Source organism: Lipophrys pholis, assembly GCF_963383615.2.
Source record: "Lipophrys pholis genome assembly, chromosome: 22".
NCBI classification, from domain to species: Eukaryota; Metazoa; Chordata; class Actinopteri; order Blenniiformes; family Blenniidae; genus Lipophrys; species Lipophrys pholis.
The window spans coordinates 6,625,311-6,643,883 of record NC_137644.1 but is presented as its reverse complement, the minus strand read 5'-3'; the positions used below and the strand labels follow the sequence as shown (position 1 = coordinate 6,643,883).

Genomic DNA, 18,573 nt, shown 5'->3' with positions numbered 1-18,573 from the left:
AGAACTCCGTTTGTGTGCTTGAATATTGTCCAAAAGCATTGATGGCATTCGCACTGTTGTGAAACCTGAAACCAGTTGTTCAATGAGTTCCTCCTGTTATTGTTCAAGGCTACTGTATGTGTGTGTAAAAAGGTCTGGTGTTTTTTGTTTTGTTTTTAATCTGCGGCGAGATCGTGCGGAGAGCTCCAAGCTTAATTTAGCAACACTCCACATCAAGGAGACACTTGAAGACCCCTCCCCTCCTTGACTTCCTTTAGTAGCACCCTCGGACGAACGACTGGAGCAGAAAGTTACTGCGAGTGTGACCCGGGCTGCCAGCTCACTGTGCAAACAGCTCCGACAGCCGAGGAAGGTGTCAGTGGTGCACGTCCATCATGACATCCAACTGAAACTTCATCTAATGGCGAGTTAATTCCAATTTACCAAAGGGTTCCACAAAGACGTCATTCAACCAACTCCACACTTTGAAAAAGATTCCTGCACATGAACAGACACATCTCCAACGAATTACATGTGATGCTTCAGGCACACATAACTCAGCTATTCCTTCAAGGTCACTTTGTACAGACCAATATAAAAGGTGCATTCAGTGGCTAAAGCCACATACATTTATTTTTTCTCACCTCTTGAGGCCTCCACATTTGAAAAGCATGTTTTTGTTAATGTTATTGGACATGTTGTTAACAATACACAGCATTTCTTTGAGATCCCTTCTGGTTGCTTTTTCCTTCAAAGTACCTTTCTGCATTAGGGCAAATAAACTAACCTCTTGCCACGTGTATTCTGTCAAACAAGGCATATAAAGTCATTTCTAGCTGAGTTAAAAGGAAACATTGTGGAACACTGAGCTCTCTGCATCCGTGTAAAGTGTGAATTGTGCAAGTGTTGTTGCCCTGCACATAATTTTCCGCTTTGTTGATATTCTACATACTTCAGTGATTGATGAAAAGGTCAATTCAACACGCACACGGATTCCTGTTCGTACAGCTGTACTTGTGGGGCTTGATTGAGATAATGCTTTCAACATAAGATGATTGCCATTTCTTTAATGGTGACCTTTGGCCTGTAACCACATTTTAACCATTAAATGGAGTAAGCGTTGTGGAATCCGGCATTGTGGTGGTTTCATCACAAGTTTCAGGCCCCACAAGGAAGGCAAAATGAGCAATCTCTCACAGATACAACCAAAACTACATTTTTCCTCTCTTTTCCATAGTTGTATCTGACCTTGCACATAATTGGGATTGTAGCCGTTGTTTGCCAATGTCAGTGAGTGTTTCTCAACTCAACAGTCGCAAATTTTGATCGAACTGCAAATCAACTCGAGTCGTGAGGAGCTGCGTTTTCTGCTCCGGTCGCAGCGTCTCTGGCCATGATGATTAACATAAAATCAGGCTTGCTTGCAGCACTACCACCAGCAGTCATTCGACTATACAGTTTAACGTTTGCGTTGGATATGGAGTCGTTTCCTGATGATCACAGTACTGCCAATACATCTCTGGTTTTGCAAGAAGAAACCTCTCCAACCCCAAATTCTTTTGAAGTGAATTAAGAAATATTGATCATTTTTGGCATTAACTCACAATGAGATGGATGTTTGAATGTTTAACCAGGGTCCACATACAGCCCAATTTCACTTTGAGTGATCCAGACAAGTAAAATAGCGTCATAATAACTTGATTTCTATATTTTAAAGTTTTTCTTTGTTGTGACACGGAGTATATTTATAAAACCAAACAATAACTACCAAAACTGACTACAATCTCAACATGATGCCAATTTGAATTAAATCTTTTGGTGCAAAACACAGTCAAATGTCCCAAAAAACTTCTATAGCTGTTGCATGTTTTTACAAACTCAGCCCGACAGTATGGCTTTGAGGCGAGCTAGCTTTTATCAGCAATATCTCAGCTCGGGTCTCAGTGTTGTGTTGCGTCTGCTACTCATAAGAAAATTGTTTAAAAGAAAATTTATGTTTTCTTTGAAATCTTTACCATTTACTTGGTGGTTTGGCCAGATTGGAGCTGGTTTGGGCCTCTGGTTTAACGAGATAACCAGGTAATACCTCAAATAACCACAACACACAGCTTTATTTGTGAGCACCCGTTCTCAGACACTGACCGTCTCGGTGTTCTCAGAGAGGCTTCAGGTTCTCTCAGTGATGTGAAAAGAGGCAAACCGGCTGTAATCATGGACAAAACCCATGAACACTTGTCAGAAAAGCTACAGGTATTCCCGATTAAGGTTTCTGAAACATTGTGTGACCAATATTTAGAGGGAAAGAAGGCGTGATGCTCAAGGTATTAGAGACAATCTAGCTCCCATATGAAGCAACACCATGGACAGCAAAGTAGCTTCTGCCAGAGCGCTGAGCTGGCCTCTTGCTTACTTTACTCCTCTCCCTCCCCCCTGCAGTACTACAACTTCTCACTGCAGCCACAGAGTCAGAAAGCAGAAGCAAAGGCCCTGGACTAGCATACCAGTGGAGAAATTCCCAGATAAGTAATACTCCTAGCCTTGGGGCTTCAGGCATCAGCGCTCTGGCCACTCCTGCCGGGCTACGTCATTGGCTCAGAGGCGCACAGCCACTTCCACAAAAGGAATTCCTTCTTACCGCCTGTATGTAAGTATGAGTATGTTACGCGGCTGTATTTGCATGCATGTGAGAGTGTGTGCGCCTGTGTGTGCCCGTGCGTGTGACAGGTCAACCCAGGAGCAGAGCACCAACACTGAAAATGAAAAATACACGGAGGCAGATAAGAGGAAACTGATTAGAGAAAGTGTGTTTCAAAGAAATACAGGAGCGCAACGGCTTGTTGGGGACGGCTGTTGTGTATCTGGAAGCGTGTGTTTATGACTGAGACAAAGACCTCACAGCTCCCGTGCTATTGGCAGGGTTCAGGAGGCCAGAGGGTACGAGGGGGAGGGTTGAAGCGCTGCGGGGCGACCAGCTGGGTCCCTACGCTAGATGAGCTCTGCAGGGAGCTGTAACCAGACTGCTCACACCACACGCACACACACACTCTCTCGGTCTCACACACACACACACTTCAGTGCTGCTACCAAGGACGACCATATATGGCCCTGGGATTCCCGTGGAAAAAGAAGACCAGGACTGAGGAAGAGGGAGGGGGGGGAAGGCCGGTGAAGATTATAACTGTATGTTTCACTTCGGCTTTTTCGCTCGACTGCCAAAACAATGGCCTCACTTGAGAGCCAAGTTTGTCTCCATGTGAGGGGTCCAAAGGCGAGAGAGCCGGGCAGCGAAGCGAGAGGCCGAGGGGTCGCACGGCCACGGAGAGATACAACCTCTGTTGATATTTCCATAGAATAGTCCCCTTATGTGGAGGCTTCTATACAGACAGCAGAGAGCTCAGTCAGCAGTCAGCCACAGTGGACTAAAGAGGCATTGAGTCTCTCCACAACTCCCCCCCCCCCCAACATGTTGGCACTGTGTCTGCCCATCACGCTGACCAGCTCGAAACCTAGGAGGTTAAACGGATTGTGTGGATGCCAAGCTCGTGCCAGGCGTTCCACCAATTTATAGCTCGAGCTCAACGCACATAAAAGGGTTATGACAGCATCATGTATGGAGCAAGACGACTTCCACCCTTTAAGGCAGAGCTGTCGCACTTATACAGACCGATGTGCTCTCGATTGGAACTTTCTACAAATATTCCCAACAACGGGAAGGAAAAAACATCTAGGATCACCACAGTGCTCCTCCTCCAACTATGTGGACAAAAGCCCATCCATTCCCACAACACGGAAATTCTTTACCAATTCACCGTCACAGGATAGCTTCAATGCTGATGCTATTGAGTTCGCAATTAAATTAGCCATCTTCCACTAATCTGTTGCTTCGGGGCTCAGAGTTGCATTACGACTTCTACTTTCATTAAAACAAAGCGACAAATTAAGAGCAGCAACTGTTCTACAAATATTTGTGTTGTGTATTTTTTTTTTTTTCATTTTTAAGGTCAACCCATTGGCCAGAGTGGGAACGTTTGAGGGCTGTTTTGTTCCGCAGACCACATGTTTGGCACCCATGCTATAAAGTATTAACAAAAGGACTCAGAGGATATTTGATAAATATGTGACTCCATAAGACATGAACTTGCACCTTAAACTTGGCCAATTCTGACAATCGGACGCGTTCTACAGCAGCCGTGACTCAAACCAGGGTTACCAACACTAATACTGGACATCAGAGTGGAAACCATTAGATTCGATCATTACAAAAGTACTCATGAAGCTCTGTAGAAAACATCTAAATTGGCAGACAGAATAACTTTTTTTATGTCCGTCTGATTTCAGAAAACTCGGTGATGAAAGCAGTGGCTTCATGAAAACACGCTCACAGGCGTCCATGTTGGGCTCGTGTGACAGACTCCGAGGGGAGTGGAAGAAGTGGAGCCTCAAAGAGGATATGAGAAAAATAAACAGCCACTTCCTGTTCCTCTCTGGCCCGAAGTCTCCAACACGCAACGTAGACCCCTCCTACCAACGCCACCTTGGTCAGGACAGATGAGCAAGAAAAGCTCAGAAATACACTGAAAACACTCTGTGGGCGTTCAGCCAGACAAAAAGGGAGGTGCATGCAAATTATATCAAATAGTAGCGACATCAATATTTAAGAAGTTCGCTTTTTAAAAAAACATGTGGTGCATTAGAGATGAAGCCATATCAAAGTTTTATATCACAACTGTCATGACTGATCATCTACAATATTGAGATATCTAAAAGTACTCAAACACACAACTATGGAGGAGTAGTCTGGGTAGTAGATGGGGATGGTTTTCTTTGACTTAAAACAAGCCTACTGAGCATACTGTGCTTTCATTAACCCAAGGTTTATATTGTTTTTTGGTATAACAACAAAAAAAAAAAAAACACATTCTGTGTTCCCAACCTGGGGTCTTGAACCCCCTGGAGAGGGCCCCGAGGCTTTGTCTGCTCCGAGGTTGTCAAGATCAGAATAACATGTCTAAGGCAACACGAATAAGATGTGTTGTAGAAATTAGAATCTTCTTGACCCCATTGTTTTGTCCAATCGATATAAAGTCAGAGAAACAAAATGCCTTTATTAGACAAAAGAAGGTGGGGAATCTCTGTTCTATATGCATGCACAGCCTGAGTTGTTTTGGTTCATTAATTATTCATTAACATCTCAGCTTGATTGGACTCAGTGACCTCACATTTATGCTCTATAAAACAAACACAGAAATTTGGTCTGAGGGCATATGATTAGGCATTCTTTGGTTTTGGATCTCTTTATATACAGTGTATATTAAAAAATGCATCACGAAAAAAAAAGAAAAGCTGCTGGTTCTAATTTCCTGTCTACTGAGGGACATCACTGACGTGCCCAGTCCACATTTATAACCTCAGGATTTTTTTTACAACATGAAAAACAGATATACACAACAACAAAGAGGCCACACTTATGTAAGTCCATTTGAATGGAGAGTCAAAGTACTCAGCCCGTCAGCCTGTCAAGGTCTAGGCCCATTTACTGACAGACATTTATCTGCAGGAAGAGGCTTGATCGCATGCGCTCGCTCACAGGAACACTAATGGAGGGACGACAGGCTCACTCAATCTCACGACTGGTCAGAAACAACTAAATCAATGGGATGTATAAGCAAATGAATGCACAGGTTCTTGTGCTAAGATTTGAAATATCTGGTAAGCCTCGCACTTTCTTGCCAAATACATTAAAACTCTAACAACACTTCCTTAAATCTTAACTCGTTGTGTAAATGGTGAATGTAGAAGTAATGAGGGGGTGAAAACAATCGTTATTGAACAATAAAGGCTTGTCACTGTTTCCACTCGTCTCTCTAAAGGTGCATCCACTTTAACAACAACTGGAAAGAATGCAAGCTCATCCCTCCTCAGACGACCAAATTGGACATTCTGCTTTAATTGAGCTCGCCCTTCTAAAAAGACAATGAAGAATCCGGCGTCTCTGAGGTCCAGGTGTTTTCAGTTGAAAAACAGCTCATAAAAACACTCGGCGTGAGGCATGAGGCCGCCGCTGCCGCCGCCGTGCAGATAACAGCAGGACGGCTTGGAGAGGACCCGGCGCGAGGGGAAGACAGACACGGTGCCACGGGGAGGGAAATAAAAAACAAGCTGAAGTCATCCCGCAAACATCTTTAAGAGAGGGTCATTAATGTGTGGAAAGACACCTGACCAGATAATTTACCTTTAACTGTCACACTCGTTCAATCTCATAACGCAGGACGAGACGCAGCCGAGTGCGCGCGCGTGTGTGTGTGTGTGTGTGTGTGTGTGTGTGTGTGTGTGTGTGTGTGTGTGTGTGTGTGTGTGTGTGTGTGTGTGTGTGTGTGTGTGTGTGTGACAAATACTCATCAAAGACACACACTGACATCAGCAGAGAGGAGGCTGGTAAAAATAGCTGCCTTTGGTTTGAACTTCTCATTTTCTTCCAAATTCCTGCACAGCGACTCTGCCAGGTTCCAGCGATGCAATAATTACATCTGGGTCAAAACTCCAGGATGACTAGTTTTAAAAAATAAATAAATAAAAAGGTGCTTCATGTGGCACGAGGTGCCCTCAGCTTCTTGCTTAATGTCGGAAAGGGGACGCTGCCAATTAACAAGTAACTGTACCATGACACTGTAATGCCACTGTTAATATCATAACTATTTTTGAAAAAGGCCCTGATTTCTCGATATCTCAAGTGAAAACGCATCGTTTTTGTGTTTTCGTTTCAGAAAACCTGGACCCCAACCTGAACTCAAACCAAGGCAATAATGACGAGGAAGTCAGAGTTCTGACTAGTAAACGACATAAAATAAAGGATCAAACTTGAAGTGTCATCATTTGACTTCCAAATACGTGATGCTGAACTTAATGAATGAATCAGTTCGTAGACTGACCCAACAACGCTCACAGATAATGCCACTCACCCTACAACAATACAACCGAGTTCACAGCAAGTCACCTTTCCCCGAACTAACCGTCAGTAACTTGCACAACTGGTAACGTCCACCTCGGCTCATAAACGTGGCAGAAGCGTCACACCGCTGAGGAATTCCCATTACGACCCCGGGTGAACCAGTTCAGACCTGCAGCACTGCTCATCAGAAATGCTCCAGACACGGAGATCCTCAGGTGGGGAGCCGTTTATCACTGCTGTGCATTATCAGGATGCCATAAAGAGGGTGGAGCGCACAGTTCAGAATCGACTGTTTTCAACCGACAGTTCAGTTTTCTTCTCAGCCGTATAAACACGACAAGAGGGAATCCTACCACATAAACCTGTAACACACATTTATAGTTTGAAAGTCACATGTTGTGTTGACATCGACGTGTCACAATCAGCAGATGACCCGGCATCTTGCAATGTGTTGGCGAGCAACAACAAGAATGAAAAAAAAAGAAGGCAGAAAAACAGCACAACGACTTCCTGTCGTTGATTATGGGGTTGGTGCAGGAGCCTGAATGAAACCGAGTGAGGCCAGCTTGACAAGGAGAGACCTGCCAATTACACACAGGTGAAATATACCCGTCGTAGGGCTCCCATGCTAAAATTAACCCTCCCAGTCGTCAGGCGGGCTGATGTTACAATAGATTCACTGGAGGCTGGAATCCAGCTTTGACTTTCATGACCTGTACATTTGCGGTTACATCCAGAGTGTTGTGTTTTTCTTTTGTTTTCCAGCAATTTCAGTTTTGGCCTGCCAATGCAAACAGTTTTCCTAATGCTGCTCCTATTTGTTTAACCCAACAGTGCCACAATAACCTTTAAATTTAAACTTTAAAGTTTTTCTTTGTTGTGGCGCTGTGGAGTAAACGCGATGAAACTGTCTCCATTTTAACAAAACCAAACAATTAATACAATCTCAACATGAAGCCAATTTTAATGAAAACCTATGGTACAAAATACAGTGAAAGTCCCCAAAAACTTCTATAGCTGTTGCATTATGGGTATTTTTACAAACAACCTTACAGCATGGCTTTGGGGCCAATGCTCGTTTACTAGCTTTCATGGCTGCATCACTGATCTCAGCGTGTGTCTTAGTGTTGTGTTGTCTTTTTACTCCTTAAGGTCGCGTTTACACTGCAACATTTCAAGTGAAAACGCACCGTTTTTGCATTTTGTTTCAGAAAAGTTTCACATTCACCCAAAACAGCAGTTAGCATGTGAAGCCACAAGTTGGCACTGTTGGTCATTTTTGTAATGGAACCACACACACGTCACAGAAACCAATACACTATAAACATTAACAATAGGAGAACACAGACATAAATAGTGGACAAGCAACCCGTTGTCAAAAAGTTCCGTTTTCAGTCGTGTGAACGGACACCGAAAACACAAAGTTTTCACGTTTTCACTTGAAAATATGTAAACGGGCCTTAAAGCACACCTGGATTCTAGAAACTTTGGAAACTACACCTGAATATTCCAGACCTGATCAGGATCCTGATCCTTTAAACAAGAGTCAGGCTGTCGAAAACATGTTGATTCATCAAACTTTTACACAGGAAAGCCAAACTTTTTGCACTTGACTGACCTCTATAAACCAGAGCCAGAATCTTCGCAATAAATTCTTTGAAGATGTAGGGAACCCTTACGGATTATGTTAGAGGGTTAAATCCAGAGAAAGGTTACAGTTTATTTTTGTTTTGTTTCATCGGTCACTTAATTTGATGATGCAATATTATTTCATCTCCTACTACTATTCAAAGGCTGTAAATCCATTCCAATCCATGCATCATGAAGACTGATGCTGAGGAATGAATGCAAAAACAACCGGGCTTTTGAACACATTCTTTTAGCCTGAGTGGATCCTAAACGTGGTTTTGAGTCACACACAAACATACATTGCATAATGAGCGCTAAATAGCTGTTGAAGCTAAAAACAACAAGAACAAAAAAAAAAAAAACACATGGCTGGTGAAATTAGAAGATTGGAGCCAGACAAAGAACAATCAACTCTAGATGGTCTAGATTGTAGCCTATGAATTATTGAGTCGCATCTTAATGTATTCAGCAATGTGTTAGACATGCATGGGTGACGAGGTGAGCGAGTCTCGTGCCCCTTGTTTAACAACAACAGTTAGGAGTGGAGCTGAGAGACACTATTAGGTCTGAATACTGAAGCAATTTAGCAGGATATGAGAGAAATTATTTGGATTTTATTGAACCAAATGTGTGATCACAGTTAGTGTTGTTACTTTAGTCATAAAGCTATCAGCACCACAGCCCGAGAAAACATATTTGAATCATATTCAGTCACACGCCCAGTTAAAAAGTACATATATCTGTTTGCTGTCATTGTTGAATCCTTCCTGGGTGTCAAAAACATTTTAGTTTTGGCCCACGTGCCTTATGTTTGACACACCTGCTCTAAATTCTTGACAAAATTAGTGAAATTGAAACAGCATGGGTGTTAAAAAGGAGACATTTAAAAGGTTACATGTTGTCAGAAAAAGGACTGATCCCTAAAATCTTCAATGTGTCCAATAACAAAGTATTTGTACTTCATCACTTCCCATCTTAGTTTATCGTAAACAGCAAGTAATGATGCTCAAACAGTGATTAAAATACCAGAACCTTCCTTGCCCAGTAAAGCTGAGAGACGTACTCTTTGAACCTTAAGGTTGATAAATAAAGCTAAACTTCGGATCGATGGACCCGGTTAGGGGGTCTAATCCAGCTTGCAGGAGTTTGTGCAGAAATTATCGAGAAAACGACAATTTTTGCAATCAAACAAGAATAAAATTAACCAAGAGAGTTGATATGTCTTCTAAAAATAGACGTCCAAGATCAAAAACACCCAGAACTGAACATGTGGTTAGCTAATTGCTCCATGGCAAAATGAACACTTATGGATCCATTAACACCAAACTGGGCTGGATGTGGGCCCCGGATTAACAGCAGTTTATAAACTCATTGACTGATTGGAAAGCACTTCAATAGGTAAGCTAGAAAAAAAAGCTAAGGTGCTGAGTGCAATGAGAAAGTATCACATTAAAAATTCTGTTTGTCTTCTTGATTGTACATGAAAAGAAATACTCACTCTGTCAACTAATGTTGCTGCAGCCTTTAAGCCACGTGCTGCACTCCCATGAACCCCCCCAAGCTGCTGAAAAACTAAAAACAGCGCCGTGCCTCGCATCTCATCCTCAAAATATGTAATCGGAGGTAGTCCTTATCTAACAGTCATCAGATCTGGGAGTCATTACGTGGGCAGATCGCAGAGCTGGAGACTTGACAGATTTTCATAGATTAAGCTTTTTTGTGTGTGTGTGTGTGTGTGTGTGTGTGTGTGTGTGTGTGTGTGTGTGTGTGTGTGTGTGTGTGTGTGTGTGTGTGTGTGTGTGTGTGTGTCTAACCTGCCTACCTATTGTGTGGGCAAACAGAACAGGTGAGAGCGGCACAGATCTGTAATGTGATGTGATGTGATGTGATGTGGGAGAAGATGCCATCCTGTCTTTATCAGGGTGGGATGAAGGTGGGTAAGGAGGGAGAGGGGCGCTGTAGCGAGATCCACAGTAATTATGTAATGTGTTAATATGACTGATGCCGGTCGCAGCCACCTCATCTTCTTCCACCGCACGCTCTGCGATTGTTCCATTACAGATTCATGCGGCCGACTCTCCTTTGGAACTGCCAAAGACTCTCTCTGTTCAGTCTGTTATGCAACTCCCACACTGTCCATGCAAATCCACCGACGCAAGCGACTAGCAACCTACCGAGTGGTAGCCATGGAGACGGAGCGAGATAGTGTTCATAGACTTTAGGGCCGTAATGAGGGTGTGTAATGTCAACAGAGCGCGGGCATTGTAACGCCCGCTAAGCCGGGCTGAGTCCTGTCACCTCGGTCCCGGGGATCAGCGCGCGCCACGAGCACTGGAGGAACAAGTTCAGGTGTGGGTCAGCGGGGAGATTTGCCTGCTGCGAAGCCACAAGCCCCCGTTACCTCCACTCTAATTGCCTTGATGGAGCTCAGTGGGCGACAGTCATCCTCGCCCTGGCATGGTACGGAGGGGCGGGGGTTAGGTGACAGCTGAGGAATGTCTTCCCCGCTCGCTCTTTGCTATGGTTTCCAGGGACCGTCATGTGAGGAATGCACGGGCCGGGACGACGGGGACTCGGAATGTTTCCCTCCTAGACGAGGTCAGCTGACGGGATCCGGGACCTCTGCTCGTGCCCGGGACCCCTCCTTCACTCCACCGCGATCCACCCGCATCTATGTACACCAATCTGTTTCAATCCAGTCTAAAACTGTGAAATGGCAAAAGTGAATACTGAATCTGACAAACTCCTATCAGCCAATCTGATTCTGATTTGGTCGGCCCAGTAGAAAGATGGCATAATAACTGTAAACATTGTGCAATGACATCTTTAATCCTCCGTTTTTCATCAGTATGCACTACAGTTGCGAGACTATATAACAAGTACTGCTCTCAGAAACACCAACAACCCCCCCCCCCCCCCCCCCCCCCCACATACCCCAACATGAACAATTCACACGCTGCACTTTTAACTCTTCTAACAATGTAAATAATGTCACTGTCAATGTCTGGTGAGATATTTTTACTGTCATTTTGCAAACCTATTAATTATAGTTTTTCTTTTACTATTCTTTCATTTATTTACTGTCCACTGGCAGCTGTAAACTATGTAAATCTCCAGATTGTGGGACAAATGAAGGACTATCCATTGATCTATTATGACAGATTTGCTATTTTTCAAGAGTTTTTTTCTTTTAATGCCCACGACACACGTTGTGATCTTAAGAATCTTATAAGTTCACAGCTAGTTACACTGTAGGACGTTAATCTAATATACTTTGGTCACCTGAAGTTCGCTATGAAAATACAAGCTAAAATCACAACCTACGATCTACGCAAGTCGATGAAATTGCACACGAATAAAACATCATAACCATGAACAAACCGCTCACCCTTGTTGCATTTATGTGTTTGCAGAAAAATTGCAAAAAAAGGTTGTTTTTTTGGGGGTTTTTTATATTGCCATACTTTTGACGCTTCTTGCCATTGTAGCCGCAAAGCATCTATATGGTTTTAGTGCCAGTGTCGCTGAGGATAGTTAGTTGATCTACGTCCCAGCAGTCTCGATCACCACAAATATCCCACACCTTCTGAATTTTATCACAAGTCGTCTTTGGTCGCAACTTGAAAAACTTGCTGTGTATTCGCTGCTAGAGCTCATATGAAGAAAGATTTTACTTTCATATGCTCTCTATCTGTTGGTTGGTGCAAGTTTTTGATCAATAGTTTCTTAATCCCAAAGGGAAATTATTTAAACCAATAGATGTGGCTGCCACACAAGACACACTTTCCATCCAATGACAGCAGTTTGGGGTTCAGAGTCTTGCTCAAGGACACTTCAACAGGAAGAGATAGGGATTCGAACCTGAAGCATTTCAATGGAAAAGACCACCACAGCTGCACCAAAACCCTATAAAACCTTCTCTAAACACCACAGCACCACTCAAACAATAGTCCAGGATTATGTTTCTGGGCTTTTCTTTAACAAGTCGATTCTAAAGTGACGGCAGGTCGGCCGGTGACTCACTCAGGGACCTCTCGCTTAAATGTGAGATTATAGCCGGGCCGCACTACAAAGCGGAGCTACAGACTCTGACTCATACCCAAACTTAGTATCATCTGCTGCAAACCCAGTTAGGGAGAACTTGTGGCAGTGGTATTTATAACCCTGGACTGGTCACCAGCGATGGGAGTGATAGCTCTGCAGGAGTGACGAGTGACCGCGACACACTTCACAACAAAAGGTGGAGGTCACTCACCCACCCAAACACTTTTACTTCATTGCTTTTTTCTACCACAGCTAAGAAAAGCACTGAAAAGACAAGTGTCTTCAACTACGATCAACACAAACTCTTGTACCCTTTCGAAGACCTCAAAATCCAGGGATCACATGCTGCCCTGTAACACACACACACACACACAGTACAGCAGCATCTAGTCTCCAGACATGGTTAAATCTGAAGAGCGGCAAATTCTTTCCTCACTCGAGCCGCTCATCCCTGGACATCAGCCCAAAAAAAGGCAACGTTTCCACTTAGTGCGTTTGCACAGGGGGCCATGCTAATTCCAGATTTAAATATAGCCAACGATGAGCAGAAGTAGAGTTCCATTTAGTGCGATTGATAACTGCACAGACGAGATATCAACTTGAAGCTTACACATCACAGACATTGTGTGCTCACAAGGAAAATCATACTCTGGCTTAGTTAAACTACACATGTAGACATGAGTAATCATGGGGAGATATACAATGACATGATACATTTAATGTGTTGTTCCTTGATCATTTAAACATTCTACATGCATGGAGGAAGAGGAGGAAGAAAATACCACTGCAAGTTCTTCAAGTAAACCTTTATGCAACAGTACTAACGATCTTTGATATTCAAGTCAAAAAAACAGGGAGCTCACAAAAATCCACCTCTATGAATAAAGATAAACACTAGGAGTTTACATCTATTAGCTTCAGTTGAATCCGTGCAGAAATAGTGTGCATTTAGATCTTAAAGTCACTTGCACGGAGCATCAAAACACATAGGAATACCCAAACGTATATTTCCACAGCAGTCAACCAACTCTAAAGACAGAAAAGGGACATTTTAATGCAAATCCAGGGTTGGATTGCATCACTGCTTTCTACCTAGTCACAACTTTGTGCAAGCTAACTGCACCAAAAGGCTCACACAGCAATTTAACGAGGAAGTCACTGATAAAGTGTAGATCGTGTTTGAAATGTAGCGTGGTATGTGATGTTAAAGCAGGAAACCCGAGGTGCCATTTTCAGTATTTGAGTGGAAACAACCGAGGCTACAACACGAAGCTATCGTGGCTACATAGCTTGGCTTTATGACACTCCGGCTCCAACGCTACGTATCAACCACATTCGGCTTTTTAGTTAGTTTTACACACAACGAGGCGATTGGATGTCGGTTTAGGAACAGAGACATCGCTGCAGTGTCGTTTCTCAGGCCAGATAGTGAATGAATTGACCCCCCCACAACAGCTAGCGCCTGCTAGCACTGAATGCTAACGTTAGCACACACTCCGCTCGGCTAAAAGCGAACCGTTTCCACCACTTCTCTGCAGAAATACTGAAAATATCGCCCGCGTGAACGTTTCCACGAAACAACATGTGGAGCACCAGCACAACCAGGTAGCTGGATGTCGTTTTAACCGACTGTCGGTCGCTATCTGAGCCTTCCAGAGGGAGGTAAACAACGGGATGAGAGTGGCTTCCATTTGACAGGTGCTCCGGGGGAAGCGGCCGGCGAGCAGCGAGGCCCCGGTCCGGGCGCAGGGCGAGCGGGCAGCGGGGAGCACTGACCTGGTGGAGCGCCGTCAGACCGTCCACATTGGCGTAGTTGATGTCGGCGCCGCGGTCGAGCATTCGCAGCACCTCCTCGGTGTCGCCACTGGAGCAGGCGGCCAGAAACACGGCGCCATCGTCGAACTTCACCTTCGTCTTCTTCTTCTTGAGAACCGGCGGCTCCTGGTCCGTCTCCGAGCCCAGCCAGCGCTTCAACTGCTCATTCCGCTTCTGCTTGGCGTCCGCCATCTTCATCCCCCTCCTGTCTCGGGCTTCTTATCTTTCTCCGAGAGAGGATATACTTTATAGTGGCACTATCCCACCGCGCACTGGGGCGTGGGAAGGGAGGGAGGGAGGGCTGTGGAGGGGGAGGAGGAGGAGGGGGGGAGGAGGAGAATTGTTCAGCGAAGTCTCGCGAGATGTGGAGTCTGCAGTATAACGTCATCACGAGAGGATGATGAGGATGATGATGATGATGGAGGGTGAGCAGGGTCAAATTCATACTGTTATAGATTGAGTTACACAATGAGTTATAGTCTGTATCTCAGTGTGTAATACAATGTATAACACACTGCATTACATTGTGGTAACTCTGGGTTATTCACAGTCTATAACTCTGAGTATAATTATACTATATTTCGCTGCTGTAAACACTGTCTTTTAACATTGCTTCCACACTGACAATTAAGAACCATTCAGTTCTATAACACTGTTATGTGTTACACAATGTGTTTTACACTGAGTTAGATACTGTCTATAACTCTGTGTCTAACACTGTATAACTGGGTTATACACTGTTATACACAGTGTTTAATTCAGAGTATAACACTGAGTTAAACACTCTGTATAGCCTTCAGTTATTCACAGTGTAGATAGATAGATAGATAGATAGATAGATAGATAGATAGATAGATAGATGGATAGATGGATGGATGGATGGATGGATGGATGGATGGATGGATGGATGGATGGATGGATGGATAGATAGATAGATAGCCAAGTTCTGAACAGTATCAAACTTGTTCCCAATCATGTGGTTCTCGATCCTCCGTGGCTTCAGAAGAAGCAGCCAAACAACAAACCCACATATTCAAGCAAATTGAATAAAACTTAGGTACCCAGCAAACTGGAGGCAGCAGTAATGAAATATGACAGAGTGTTTTATTTCAAGAAAATGGAAAAAGAAATTCACATGTTCCCAAACACATTGCTTTTCAAGCAATAACGTGTATGTTCAAAGTGGAAAGCTGGTACTTGTGGGTCCCTGCAGTTTCCTTTTGCTCCATGAAAGTCACTGGTCATATTTATTTCCCAACTAACACTTCATGAATTGAACCAAAAACCTTCTTGTGGGTTCAGTTGGGTTCAGTACGTGAAAGAGTTGACGTACATTCCTCTTTATTTGAGTTCCCTTTTTTTCTTGTGTTATTAGTAATAGTGAACCTATTGAACTTGTGTGTTTAATTTTTTATGTGTTTTCTCGGATTTTTCTTGAAACACATAAATGAAATAGCTGATTTGACTGTTTTCACCCAAAATTGTTTCCTTGGTAGACATTGCCACAACTGAAGTGCATTTCTTTTTACTTAAATTCCATTTTTATGTCATGCAATTACGGTTTTTATTTAAGGAAGTGCTAACAACACAAACTCAAATTTTAAAGGTCATCACAGAAAATATTTTTTGTAATTACACAACTGAATTCCATAGACTAATTTTTTGGTCATTCTCGTGAGTTTCGTCAACTCATCCTCTTTAATTTGACTTAATGCACTAATATAGCTATAACATGGTTAAAATGATTTTTTTTTGTTAGAATGAAATTCATTAGAACCTTCAATTATTTATGTCAGAGGTGCAAATGGTACAAATAAAAAAAAATAAACATTTCAAATTTCAAATTTTATTGAATTTATATCATAGATTGTACTTGTGATGTAAAGATCAGCTCATCCAAGACAGAGTCAAGACCAAGACTTTAAGGAGCCGGTCTTGATTACCACAACACCAGACTGAGCCTTGTTTGCTTAACTATCCTGCAAATCTTAGGGATTTGATGATAGTAGAGTAATTTTATTAACTTGACTCAAAACTTGAACACAAACCAGATAATCCCTGCTGATTAAATTGTTTGAGTTAATAAATGTTAACGATTTCATGCGATCAGTGAACTCAAAGTATTTCAGTTGTACCAAGTCATCTGGTTTTACGGTTCATTTCTCTTAGTAAGTTCCCATTTCATGTCATGTTATTAGTCAGTGTGAGGTCAGGTTTTCATTTCAGGAAGTGTCAAGAACATAAATGTTCATTTTCTTGCCATTTCCCCGTTTTGTTTCTGTGCCGAATGTAACACGCTCAATTTTCTCCTAATAAAAACGTGCCGCTCGCCGAGAGAGGATAAAATCCGTCTCACCGCAGAGTACCTGTGATGATTTGATGGGGGACACCCGAAGTGTTAGGACTGCAGCAACAGGGTGGTCCGGCTCAGACATGGAGTGAAAACATGGTGGCCAGGCATGAAGTGAATAATTTTTTTTTTTTTACATTTCTGGCTCTGCCATGTGTTATTGCTGGCAGACGCCCATGTGTACTCAGCGGGGGATGCGTTGTTGCCTTCTCATATGCAAGTTGTGGGTATGAGGCACGCGGCCGTCTTTGTTTTTTTACACACTGAGGTGTCATTAGAGATGATAGCGATGCTGTTTGAAGACATTTAGATTGGAAACCACCCACTGAACTTGACATCCTGAAAAACAAGCTGCTCAAGTCAAATCCCGATCCAAAACATTTACACAGTGACTGTGTGAAGCCACGCTAGGCGAATTCTCTCATCTCTGACCCAATCTTCTTGTCTGTGACACTGATTGTGGACAGATTGCAAATTGAATGAAGGCTCGGAAAGGACAAGTGGGTCGGCCGATTGCTGATCCTTCATGTTGCTGAAATGTCAGGGTGAGTTTGTCGCAAACAGCAGCGGCGTCAGTGTCGGGAAGTTGAGCTGATATCAGGAGGGTCCGGTGGGGGAATTGATGCTCCGGCAATCGTCTGGAGTAGAGGGACAACTTTAAACTGACTGGTAACAACGGCAGGGGTTGGGGCGACATCCAAGTTCTGGGCCTGAATTAATTGTCTGAAATATATTTCCCCTTAAGAATGATTAAGGCCTGTTCGCAGGTGAAAACTGAAAACTTTCATAATGTTTTGGCATCTGTTTACATGACAACAGTGCTGGGAGTTACTGAAACGCAACTTATTGAAAGCACACCGACTCCGTCTCCACGGAAACGAAGGAAATGGTCATTTTCTGAAAGTCTGCTACTGCGCATGCACACCACGGCCGTGGTAAACAGTTGTTCTGCACATGCTCAGTAGATGGACTGAATAAGAACAATGTTTCCTCCAGAGTGTCAGACTCCCCCCAGTCCATATTCTTCTGGGACTTGGTAGTTTTATAGCTGGCAGTCATGAATGTCCGTGTTTTCCCATTGTTAATGTTTAGAATGTATTGTTCTCTGCATGCATGTGTGTGTGTGTGATTTCATTACAAAAAGAACCAAGAGCGCCAACTCGTGGTTGTGTGGAAAAAACGAAGGATTTCTGGGGGGGATTAGCTCTTGACTAATATATATATCATGTACAATCTCTTGTGATTTTGTATACACATACACTTTATGCATACACTTTATGCATATGTACATATTTTATGCTATTAATGAGTAGAAATGATAAAGTAATGACAGAAAGGTTTATCTTTGCACTGCGGCTAACTATCAACCTTTCAGTGATTGTTCACACTCGATCGAACCAATGTGAAAAATAGTAGATGCTGTGGAAACCTTCCCTAAAAACACTTTCATATGTAACCATTTTGGGACTGTTTTGTACATTTCCTGTGGGTATTGTGTGTTTTACCCCTCCAGTCACTGTTACATAATGGGGAAGCACTGAAGTCTCGGAAACTTTAACATGTATTTGCATACTCGACTCAACTCGGTTTGCATCCTGTTTACACTTCCTGTTGTGCCGCCAGCAGCTGTATTTACCCCAGTGGAGCCCGTCGCAGTGTCTACATGGTGTGCTTCAGCTTCTTGTAGTGAATATAATAGTAGTGAATCAAAGAACCTTTCAATGGTGAGTAGTTGATGAGTATTTCCCATGCTGCGTCAGACAAACCCCCCATCTTTCATCACCCGTCGCTTGGATCCGCCGGGACT

General features: G+C 43.3%; 1 protein-coding gene across 4 annotated transcripts in view; it reads right to left on the bottom strand.

Annotated features, from left to right (window-relative positions):
- ppp1r12a (protein phosphatase 1, regulatory subunit 12A) overlaps positions 1-14,697 on the bottom strand; it is a 51,861-nt gene extending 37,164 nt beyond the window's left edge. For 3 of the 4 annotated variants that reach the window (XM_080492522.1, XM_080492523.1, XM_080492521.1), the window contains exon 1: positions 14,378-14,690. In XM_080492522.1, coding sequence (XP_080348648.1) covers positions 14,378-14,614 — 237 coding nt within the window. In that variant the 5' untranslated portion in view covers positions 14,615-14,690. Of the gene's footprint in view, positions 1-14,377 lie in introns of all 4 variants that reach the window. The other variant, XM_080492520.1, reaches the window with a different exon arrangement.
- Between the last annotated feature and the right edge of the window lie 3,876 nt (positions 14,698-18,573).